We start from the raw sequence: 12,418 nt of genomic DNA, 5'->3' as shown, positions 1-12,418 counted from the left end.
CTGAAAACTTAGAGATCAACTGTTTGTACAAGGAGATGAGGATTTAGAGCAAGAAAGTGCACAGGTCTCAGCCGTGTCCAGTGGTGAGTCCATCCTGGAGCTGGCTGGAATTGGCTCCATGGACATGGGGAAGCTTCCAGCAGCTTCTCACTGAACCCTGTAGTCCCCTCACTACCAAAACCTGGCCATGCAAACCCAATACTTTCAGTTTATCCTTTTCCACACTACCAGTTTATTAAGTGAAAATTAGGCTGTATTTCTTAGTTTAAAATGCTATCTGTAATCAATTTCATCTATTTTCATCTTTGAAACAAATTTATAAAGAAAAATACTCACATAAAGTAAGTGTCAAGGCTACTTTGTTATGACTCTGCTTTTTTTTTTTTTGCTAAACACCCTTTTATTCATGAAGGAAGAGAGAAAATTTGTGCAGATAGTCTCTTGTTCCAGACTGACCCAAGAAACTGAATGAGAATGAAAATTCTAGTGCTGACTTCATTTAGGATATTAAAAAGACTTATTTTAAAGAATAGATATCTACAAAAGGGAAAAATTCTACTCAGTAGAGAAATACTCCTTGTGTATTCGTCAAAGGTCATCTGCAGAATATTGAATTAATCTGTGCTGAATATGCTAAGCATGAGTTACATATCCTTAATACCCTCATCATAAATTAGTAAAAGGTTTGAAGTCTCATCAATGACTTCTAAAGTACTACAGGAGTACAGAGAAGCAGACTAAATAAGAGGGAAACTCCAGTATATTAAGGGGAAAATATTAATCATCCCATTGAAAGAGACAAGTAGAAGAGGGTATTTCTTCCCAATCTGAGCATTTGCTGCACATAATATTCAAGAACACCAACCACTGATGAGTTTGTGAGAGGAGATACTGAAACTTAATTTACCAAACAGGAAACTAAATATGATCATTTAAACCATGTGCTTAAGGCAAAACTGCACCATTTTCTTAAGGCAAAACTGCATCTAAATTTCTCTGGCTGAAAATCAAGGTCTTCTTTAAAATAAATCAAAATCTCAGATCTCTCTAGTTACAAACTATTGCATTTTATAAAACAGTCGAAGATCACTAAAAAGTCTACTTGGATCCATTGTAAGGTACACAACCAAGGGATTCGATATTCCAAAGAAATTAACATAGGAAACAAACAAGAAACCAATCAAAAATATCCATGTACCCATGCCCTGAATCCTTTGAACTGCAAATAAATCAGTCAGTTTTCAGTAATACATATTGAAGGGCAATGGAACAGAAACTGCCACTGCTTCTCAAAACATGGACCATTAGAATTAGGTTAATTAACACCTCAAAGCAAAATCTTGTAATTAGGGTATTATTTTTGTAATTAGGATTATTTTCTATCCTTTCTAACTTTTGCAGACTGATGACACAGACAGCTAATGAAGTTAATGAAAAATAAGAAAGTGAGTAAGGTTTTCAGATCACTCTGAAGAATGAAACTAAGATGGATTGCAAACTTCCATATCCAAATTGTTCCCTAAGTCATTAGAAACATACATATTTAATCACAGAGGTTGTGTATCTATTTTCTCTTTTCCCTGGCAAATCTGACTGATGAAAGAAAATAAGCAACCGTGCTCCCTCCTTCCTCCCTGATTCAGAAAGAGAGACCCATTACTGCAGGGTTTTGTTCTTCCAGTAACTATTTTCCCAGTTTTATAACTCCTGGTGGACCTAAAGCATCTCACAGAGTTATTAAAGTTAGAAAAGACCTTTAAGATCACCAAGTCCAACCATTAACCAAGGACAACCCCCACGTTCACCACTAAACCACACCTCCAAGTGCCACATTCACACTTGTTTTGAACACTTCCAGGGATTGTGACCCCACTACCTCAACAACTCTTTCCATGAAGAAATTTTCCCTGATATCCACTCTAAACCTCCCCTGGCCCAGCCTGAGGCCGTTCCCTCTCCTCCTGTCCCTGTTCCCTGGGAGCAGAGCCCGACCCCCCCCGGCTGTCCCCTCCTGTCAGGGAGTTGTGCAGAGCCACAAGGTCCCCCCTGAGCCTCCTTTGCTCCAGGCTGAGCCCCTTTCCAGCTTCCTCAGCAGCTCCTGGTGCTCCAGACCCTTCCCCAGCTCCGTTCACTTCCCTGGCCATGCTCCAGCCCCTCAATGTCTGTCTTGCCATGAGGGGCCCAAACTGACCCCAGGATTTAAGATGCCTCAGCAGTGCCACACTTCAAAAACGCATCCAATTCTTCATCAAAGATTCTGGTAGCATTGAGTTGCCCATCACTCTAGGAGAACTATTCCAGCTTGTATTTATTTTACTGTTTATTTTTAGTTTCTATTCACTTATTATTTCATTTTTAAGCCAGATTAAAAAAAACCTTCGCTACAAGACAACCTCTTGCTGATATACAAACATACACTGGTTAAGACCATAACACCTCTTAACTTACTACAGTTACTACTACTCCTGCAAATACCTACTCCAAAATCCCTGCTGAGGGTGTTTAGTGTTTGGATGTTTTACTTTCAGGGTGTGAATCCCATATTCGAGTTTAGTTTAGATTAGAATCGTGAAATATTATTTACACTGTAAGTGCTACCAGAAATAGTCTCAAAATCTACACTGGCAGCAAATTTAAGGCAATTTCTTTTTAATTGATAAGCCTTTTTACAGATGAAATGCACCCAAAGTCTTTAGGCTTCCACTACAAGACAAAACCGCAGTAATTCACATAATTCTTCTCTGATCTCATTCCAATTTGTCAACACCTTTTTTGAGAAGGGGGAATCCTTCCAATAACAATCTCATTAACAAACACTATGTTACAACAATAATAATGCCTAAATAAAATTTACTTTACACTCAGCAGCTGATGCATTTAAGGATCATTTTATCACGTTGTAATGAGCTCACATTCAGTTGGATATTTGAGCAGCTATTTTGAAGTTGCTGCATAACAAACCATACCAAGACCCTGCTCATACAGTATGTGACTAAAATTCTTTATTTTAGTACATTTGATTCACATTTAGTGATATGAAAAAAATTTTTTCCAGTTTCCTCCCTGTTAAAGCACTGCATTTGTATGACAAAAATATCCTAGACTTAGAACCATTCCAGTTATATAAATTATTATATTAGCACTTGTATCTGCTGCAGTACTTCTGAAGTCTTTAATTTAACCACTGAAAAAATGTGTCAAACACTTTCAGTAAATGAAAGTTTATGATATCAACAAGAATTTCTTTATCAGCTAAAATGAAAATCCATTTCTTGTTTTGTATCAATGCCACTGCCTTTTAACTGTGCAATCATCTTTTAAAACATGACGTGATATACTTACCCTGCTTTAATAGGCATTTTTAACATAAAAGAAGACAAATGCAACTTGCTAATATATTTGTTGACCCTGAGAAATTTTGGAATTGACAAGTTCACAAGATATTCTGAAAAAAAAACCAAAACACAGAACTGCTTTTCAAGCAAACTGGGGGAAAATCACCTAAAAATGCAACCAAAGCAAATTTTCCCTCAAAACCTTTATATGTTCCCCTTCTACAGGGATGACCCAAATTAAATCAACAGGACTGTTAGGAACCTGCTGAGCTGTGGATTTGAGGACATGAAAAAGGCTCATCTCAGTTTCACCAGGCCTCTCTATACATCATCAAGGACACAAGCAGAAGAAAAACACTTCAATAATTAGTTTGATCTTCTTGATTAGAGTTTGGAAATCCCAGGCAAGAACATTTTCTGAAAAGTCTTCCATGAAAGCTGCCAGAAAACCATCTGCAAGAATAGAACTGGGTTGGAAAGCTGTCTAGACAAGTTCCAAACATACTATTTCAGGATACAGGATGGAGACAGGATCAGGACATTCCTGGGCTCCAGCAATGAAACTGCTTGCACTAATTCTTCCCTACACTTACAGGAAAGAGTCAGCCAGGCTGGACAGGGCTTGGAGCAACCTGGGATAATGGAAGGCATTCCTGCCCATGGCAGGAGGTTGAACAAAGTGATTTTTCAGGTCCCTTCCAACCAAACCACTCTGTGAAGAAAATTATTTTGTCCTTATCACAGAAAGACAAAAACACTTCCTGGTAACCTTGAGCCACTAAAAATTGCCTAATGATGAAGAAAATTGAAGAGTTATCCAACGCGTGGAAAATCTAGCATTTAATACAAAGAATTACAAATTAGAGCAGGTTCATTTTAGCCATGAGCTTTTTCAGTCACAGCTTACTGCACACCTAAGATATTCCCAGCACAATCTGCATTTCCAGCTACAATACACCAGTGACAAATTATCTCACCATCTTTCCACATTGGCTTGTGCAGCAGGAGAGGAAAAAAAGCAGCCATCATACTGCATTGCTCTGAGTTAAGAATCATTATTCCATAAATGCAGAAGATGGGAGTAATGGAGGAGACCTAAACCCCTCTGAGTCCTGTTCTCCCCCCTGCAAACGCCAACCTGCACATGGACGAACTCCAAAGTACAAACACATCCATAAACACCTCTAACAGTGAAGAAAACGGGAGGCACAGACTGACAAGGTCCAGACCTTACAGGACACAGTGTACTATAAATACCCTGCAGCTTTCAAGCACAGGAGAGTAAAAACAGAAAAGCCAAAATGTAGCAAAAGGTTCTCCTAGACAGCACGAAGTCTCCATGCTGACAAGATCCCAACTAGAGCAGGCAGAGAGGCACGGATGCTACTGAATCCAATGGCAAAGGAGAAACAGGGATGGCCAGAGCACAGCAGATGCTTCTTGAAGAATCCAATGGCTGAAAAAACAGGCTGAAGAAAAAAGGCAGCTGGCAGTTTTCAGTTCAGAAATTATTTTAAGCAATATATTGCACAAACCTAGGACAAGAGGAAACGGCCTCAGGTTGTGCCAAGGGAGGTTTTGATTGGATATCAAGGAAAATTTCTTCACTGAAAGGGTGGTCAAGCACCAGAACAGGCTGCCCAGGGCAGTGGTGGAGTGCCCATGCCTCCTGTGGATGTGGCACTTGGGGACATGGGTCAGTAGTGGTGGCCCTGGCAGTGCTGGGAGAACAGTTGCACTCAGTGATCCTAGAGGGTTTCTCCAACTTGACTGTATGATTCTATAATGCTGGAGAAAGCAAGGAGGATTCTCTTCCTATTCAATATAATAACTGCATAAAAATGTTTAAAGTTCAGTTTCAGATAAAATAGTTTCATATTCCTTTCCTGATATGATTTTACTTTGTCTCCCCAACATGAACAGCCATCACCTAATCCATGCTAGGTACGGCTGGGGCACAGTCCAAACTCCCATGCTCCCAGAAACACTACAGACTTGGGACTATTCTGACAGAAAGAGCTTAAACTAAAATTAGTTTCACTATTGGGAGAATGGTCCTGTCCAGGTTAAAAAAAAAAATTAAATAATATTGACCTAATATTGACCTTATTATACAACTGAATTGAGCTTGAATCATCAAAAAATAAACCCTTATCATTCATTTCCCCTTAGGTCTGTCTTGAAGCGACTTCAGCTGAATCCAGGTATCAAATAAAGAAATTGCTGGGGAATTCAGTGCAAATACTAAAAGAAGTTCAACAGGTATCAGGCATAAAGTGCTCCACCACCCACTTTTTCACAAACTTGTTTGAAACATGCAAAGACATTCACCAACCCTCCAAAAGTAAAGCTGGGCTTCAAATGCAGCTGACAAAACTAATAAATAATATATTTCCCACGGAAAACAGCACACCAGATTTAGGGTTCAAATACAAGAAAACCAGCGTTCACCAAATGTAAATAATATCCAGTGAACTGGAATGGTTGGAAATATGGTATGGAAATATTTTTTTAGGGTAATATAGAAATTAGTCCATTTTCCAAGCACGCTGCACAAGGGATTGGATTAGTCCCAAGTTCATGAATAATAACATCAACCAAGATTATTATGACTTTCTAAATAAACTGCACGAAATAAAAGTATCTAGAATTTTATCTAATGACTTATTTCATAGGTATAGGCTCTTAATTTTACTGAGTGATGCTATTATTTAAAAAAAATGCAAAATCATTAATCAATAATTTTTGTCTGCCTTATGAAAGACTGTTGCTTCCTTTATGATGCTGTAACTGGCATCTTAAATTTATTGGGAAAAAACCCACCACACATGCACTGCAATTCAGAACTGTCTCTTCCTAGCAAATCTAGAAGGACAAAAATGTGTCATACTGAAGGAAAACAGAATCAGTCATAAACAATCTGCAACAGGAACGCTCACCATTATTTGTGCTGTTGTTAAAAATGCAATAATAAGTAACAGCCCTAAATAAAGATCCTAAAAGGCACAACTGCTGCATGGCTCTGGGAATAAAGGCACAGTTAAAATAAAATGGCCACACTGCTATTTAAAATTCCCAGGCCAAACTAATGAAAAGAACCACAGATTGACATTAGAAAATTTAAGCCTTAGCACAAGAGCAAATCTCATCTTCAAAAACTCGACACAGCTCCTTCATCTTTTCATCCATGTGTACATATATGATTATTTTTTGGTGTTTTTCCAAAAACAATTGCATGGATGGTGCTGGTTTATAGTTGGCATTTATTTGTTTTTTTCTTTTCCTTTCATATATAGCTTGTGTTCATAACCTATTTAACTAGCACTCAAAACCACCAGAAACAAAAAATATCCCCTGACTCCTTATGGACAACTTCCAAAAGTCTTATTTTTGAGCTGTACATAAAATATCGTGTAATTGCAGTTAAAACCTCCCTAAAAATGTAATTCTTTTTTCTTAGGAAAACCACCCACGGTGTAACAAATAAAATTGCAATCCACTTGGTTACTATGCAGGAAGGTTGAGAGTAATAAGCAGCAACACTTGAGAATATGTTTTAGTTATTTATTTCCTTATAAAAATGCCACAGAATCAAAAATTGTAACATTTGTAGTTCAAAAAAAAAGGTCAGAAAACAGAAGTAGCAATAAATACAATTATCTTATGCTTTTAACTAATTGTGACACTAAAGCCAGAGAAAAGAAACACATTTCAATTAGTAATTTCAACACTGCGGAGAAAAGAAATTCTAATAATTTTTTCCAGCATGTATGTCTTAGAAAATCTCAGTAAAGGCAAGTTAATAAAAGATGTGACAGGCCCTACCTGCTACTCTTCCAACATGGCAAGAAGCACTGGGAACAGGGTACCCCAGCAAGCACCAACCCTCTCCCATCTCTGACATCCACACTAAGTTTTAATTAGTTTGCTTGTTCAGGGCTTCCGAGAATAAATGCAGGTCTGCCATTTCTAATGCTTTCTCATGATCAGCTAATGGATTTTCAGAGGGGTTTTTTTTGCCTCCAGCTCAGACAATCCCTCTTGTCTTATAATTTCTTCTAAATCAGTTCCTAGGTTATCCATATTTTCTCACCTGGAACACTAACGAGCTTGTCTAAAATTCACTTTTAATGCACTGTTCTCTTCCCCTGACTCGCTGAGGTGTTCTTTTTCAAACCCACATCACATTTCTGCATTAGTCTCCAAAGTATCAGTACAAACCAGTGGATGTGCCATCATCTGGAAATCTGTCAGTCATGTGCTTATACATACACTGAGTTCAGAGTCTAAGTTCACAGATACAAAGGACTAAATTTGCATTTCTGCAGCCCTAAAACTTGTCTACAACAATTTCCAGTTTTTCTAGCCTTGTCCAAAATCATACACAGCTTGGAGAACAAGAGGGTGCTCTGAAATATTCAAATGTGAATGCCAAAATAAAGCACGAATTTGTCCTGGTGGTGCTGGAAATCACACTATCAGGCAAATTTTGGCTGTAAGGGACTCAGGATTTCATCTGCTCCAAACTGCTGGTCAAAACTCCTCTACAACTCTCTGACAGGAGGTTGTGGCAAGGTGGGGACTGGCCTCTTCCCCCAGACAACCAGCAAGAGAATGAGAGGACATGGCCTTGAGCTGTGCCAGGGGAGATTCAGGGTGGAGATCAGGAGGAATTTACTCATGGAAAGGGTGGTCAGGCATTGGATCTGCCATGGGAGGTCTGGAGTCCCCATCCCTGGAGGTGTCTAAGGAAGGACTGGACGTGGCACTCAGTGCTCTGGGCTGGCGTCAAGGTGGGGATCAGTCACAGGTTGGACTCGATGATCTTGGAGGGCTTTTCCAACCTGAATTATTCTGTGGAAGTAGGACTGCCTTCAAAGGTTGCCCAGGAACTTTAGCAGCAAAGTTCTGCTGCCTTTTGGGGCCATTAAATCTCTCTCTTTTATTCAGTGACCTATTTCAATGACTTACAGAAGAACTTCCCATCTCTATGATCTCCCTGTTAAGCAGCTCATTTGAATCCACAAGTGGACTTCAGAGCTCAAACTGAATGGGATTAAATACCTATCTATTTATTTATTTATTTGCCAAGATAAAGTTTCAAATTAGATATTCTCTCTCTCTCAGGAAGGAAATTGCTTTGAAACTTTTTAAGGAGATCCCAATCTTTGCCCGCGGAACGTGCGCTTGGCATCTTCTGGAGGCTGCCACTGCACAGGCAGATTGCAATCGAAGCCCCAACAGAGGTAAACAAGAGACTATTCCTGACTTGACCAGACTGCAAATGCAATTTCAGGCAGAAAAAAATAAAAAGTCTTTAAAACTGGGATGATCGTTAACTTATCTGAGAAAAACAGAAAGAGGAGCTGAATAACTTCAGCTAAAAATGCAACAGATAAAAACACTCTGAAGGTAACACATTTTTCATCGTGGAGCTTTCGTGATTATGCTTGTGTGGCTCATATAAAACACGTTTTAGTCAAACATACTCCACTGGAATCAAAGCAGAGGGAAATAAGTAAAACTACTTATTTCCCTAATATAAGAAATAAAATTACATGTTCAAAAGGGGGGTTTTATTTATTCCTATTATCTAGAAACCTATGAGAAGAATAAATCAGAATGGAAATATTCATAGAAGTTGAATAAAAGAATAGCCTAACATTTCTCTACCCTCTCTAGACAGCACTTTATTTTCTCTACTCTCCTTGACACGCTGCTAAAATAGAAATACATTGTTTCTCATCAAAATACAATCTTGGGAACATGAGTTTTTATCATTAAAGAAATCCACGTCCTGTAGCTCAGCTTGTGATTTCTTGATTTACATTTGCTCAAGCGTGCTATCAAACAAAGGTGTAGCTGAGCCCAAAGTTAATCCAGCACCTGGTGAAACCATGAAGCTACAATGGTACTTTCCCTTCTGGACTGATGTTTCCTCTTCTCTGGGCAAAGCACTCAAAAGTAAAGCTAAAGGAAAACAGGAAATTCCCTCACAGAGGACCCAGTAACTTGAGTTTCACATCAGAGTTTGGTGCACAGAAGTTTCACTTGCTGTGCCAACACCAGTACCAGAATAATGGAGAGCTGGTAACCTCATTTTCAGCTGGTTTTACAGTGAATTCGGGATTTTAGTCTGTCTTTCATATCAAGAGCAAAATTAGCAAGGTTTATAATGAAAGTTAATTACTATGTTATTGCCAGCTATGTGGAATGAAAGAACTCTCTGCCTTGAGTCTGTGAAGTTGTGTACATGGTTAGAGACTTTCATGTGCAGAATAATTTGTAGACAAATAACATAATTTTTTTTCAAAAACAAAGAAAGACATCCAGATGTCATTTCTTTGGGAAGTGACTCACTCAAAGAGCAGAGGAACCATACAGAGACATCATTTTGGGGGAATTAAAGAAGTAGCTTTCCATTATTAAGAGCAACTCAGAAACAGAATGGCACCGGGTCTCTACATATACTCTTAATGATGGCAGGACAAAATGAAACAGGTTTTAACAGTTTCTGTAATTTGGATGGTTGGTTTTGTTTTGTTTCTATTTTGAACCTGTCTTTCAAGGTGAATTAACAAACCAGGAGCACGTGCTCAGTCAGATACCTATCTTAGATTGGCTGTTCCATAACTTTCTAAATTGCTTTATATGACAGACATAAGTAAATAGTTGTTGCTACTGTACTCCTGCTCATATTTTGAGACTATAAATTATTTAGAACAAGAGCCTCTAAACATGTTTGAACAGAGCTTTCCAACAGAGATCACGAACAAAAACTGCTCATGTTTTTATTATCCAACACTATTAAGATAATTATGTAAAAAGAGTAAATACAGCATCAGGCTGAAGGAAGAAACAAAACAAACCAAAGATACTTGCCTGGGTAACAAGTGGCTCCAATAGTCTCTCTACTGTGAGAGTCCTGATTTCCAAACTTTTGGGGTCCCATTTCAAAATGATAGGTGACGTTGCAGAAGTCATACTCCCTGGAACAGATAAAATTACGTAACACGAAAATTATTAGTGCAAGATCCACATACTGAATATCATTTATTTAAAGAATAAATACATATATCCACATATAAAATACTTCTCCATAATCTCACTAAGGTTCCTCTACTCCCAAGAACTCCGAGTGCACCACTGCAACATCCAAAGAGTGCTTAGACATTTATATTCAGGATTTTTTTACTCCTGTACCTCCAACATCACAGCAGACAGATGTGTCCTGAAGGAACCACATCCCATGGAGGGAACAGGCAGGACCAGGTGTATCCTGAAGGACTCCATCCCACAGAGAGAACCCAAACTGGAGCAGGGGAAAAGTGTGAGGAAGGAGCAGGAGTGTTATGAACTTACTACAACCCCCATATCCCCCTGCATTGCTCAGAGTGGGAGAGGCAAGGAAGCAGAATACTCAGAAATGGAATAAAACAAATTCAACAACTCTGTTGAGATTTTTGAATCAAACTTCTCCACAGTATTCAGCATTTCTTAATTTTCCATCAAAAAGAGAAGTGCTCATTTAAAGCCAAAACAGATTCTGCAGACCACCTTAGGCTTAAAAGCTTAAACAAAGCCCAAAATGAAGACGACAGCAAATTGCTGTCATTGTATTTCCCATTTCAGGTTTTCATGCCATTTTCTAGATAGTTGACTTCATTTTTGAAATTCCACATACAGAGAAGTCCAGCTGTCAGGTTGTAAGAGCCATCCAATGCACCTCATTGCGCTGGACAGTGATTTAAGTATTTGGTGACAAGAAAAGCCACATATAAATTAACTTGTCCACCAAACACAAGAAGACAGAAAAAACTAATGAGAAAAATGTTCATTTTAAATAATTATAATTTAAATATTTCCCTTCATTTTAAAATTAAAATGAAAGATTAGAAGTCCCATATACCATGAGAACACTTAACAGGTAAAGACAAACCAGTAATATCATATTGGACATTGTGTGAGATTTAAGTCAACCCCCTCTGTATACAATATCCCAAAAGTTTTAAATTGTTTTCTCCAGAAAACAATTTTAGTATTTTTAAGTTAGTAACTTTAGTATTTTAATTTAGTATTCTTAACCAATAAGCTAATTTCAGTTATGAAATTTACAAATAAATAAATGAATGAATTACCACCATAATTATGGGAACAAAATGGAAAGAAATTCAGCTACTGCCTCTTGAATCACAATCTACTTCATGAAGCACAATTCAGTAAGGTAGTTACTCAGGATTTAGCAGCATTATCCAGTATATACAAAATAAATTCTACTGCTCTGCTCAGGAGAATGTCTTGAGTAATCACTATCAATCAATATAAACAGGCTGGTGAGTCTCTGCAAAATTCATTCATAGGCTGTAAAAGATTCTCACTGGGTTAAAACTCTTGCTCAAAAACAGAGGCATATCAGAACTCCCTAATCAATGTATTTATAAATCACATATAAAACCACCATTAGCCTCCCCTCTCTTGCAAACATTTGGTAACAGAATTATCAGACAATATCTAGCGAGTGCTAAAATCACTATTATTCAGTTTCCACTCTTCCACAAAAACCCATTAGGTTTCATGTTTTACAGTGCTGAAAACACCCAGACGTGATTAAAGAAAACTGAGGCAGTTTCTAGTTGCTGTAAACATGGTTGATGTGGGAGCCATCATTTTTCCAACAGACAATATTTAATTATCTTTCCGAGCCTGTTTCTCTTTTATATAAAGTTGGTTGCCACTCCAGTTGGCTTCTGGAATTCAAAAAATAAGTCTGAAGCAGACAATTATTCTAATTGGTTAATTGTGACTTATGATACTTTCAAATATGTCCCATAGTCTTTCTCTTTACTAAGCACACTTTTCCTCACCAACTATTAACATGAGTATTCAAACATACACTTGTCATATTTCAAAAATAATTTCAAAGCTGTACCACAGTCTAGAGCCTACAAAAGCAAGTTAATTTCAGTGGATGGCAGTCATACAGGTGATACTAAAAATAACCTGGATGATCAGATATTACATCCCAGAATACGGCCTCAGGTTCAACCTTTACTAAAAAATGAAACAAATATCCTTCAGAACTC

General features: G+C 38.0%; 1 protein-coding gene across 3 annotated transcripts in view; it reads right to left on the bottom strand.

The window, feature by feature from the left end:
* CTNNA2 (catenin alpha 2) overlaps nt 1-12,418 on the bottom strand; it is a 462,414-nt gene that overhangs the window by 395,782 nt on the left and 54,214 nt on the right. For all 3 annotated transcript variants that reach the window (XM_048304875.1, XM_048304874.1, XM_048304876.1), the window contains exon 2: nt 10,218-10,324. In XM_048304875.1, the coding sequence (XP_048160832.1) occupies nt 10,218-10,319 (102 nt within the window). In that variant the 5' untranslated portion in view covers nt 10,320-10,324. The remainder of the gene's footprint in view (nt 1-10,217; nt 10,325-12,418) is intronic.

Source organism: Corvus hawaiiensis, chromosome 5 (genome assembly GCF_020740725.1).
Source record: "Corvus hawaiiensis isolate bCorHaw1 chromosome 5, bCorHaw1.pri.cur, whole genome shotgun sequence".
NCBI classification, from domain to species: Eukaryota; Metazoa; Chordata; class Aves; order Passeriformes; family Corvidae; genus Corvus; species Corvus hawaiiensis.
This window is presented reverse-complemented; position numbering and strand designations above follow the sequence as displayed.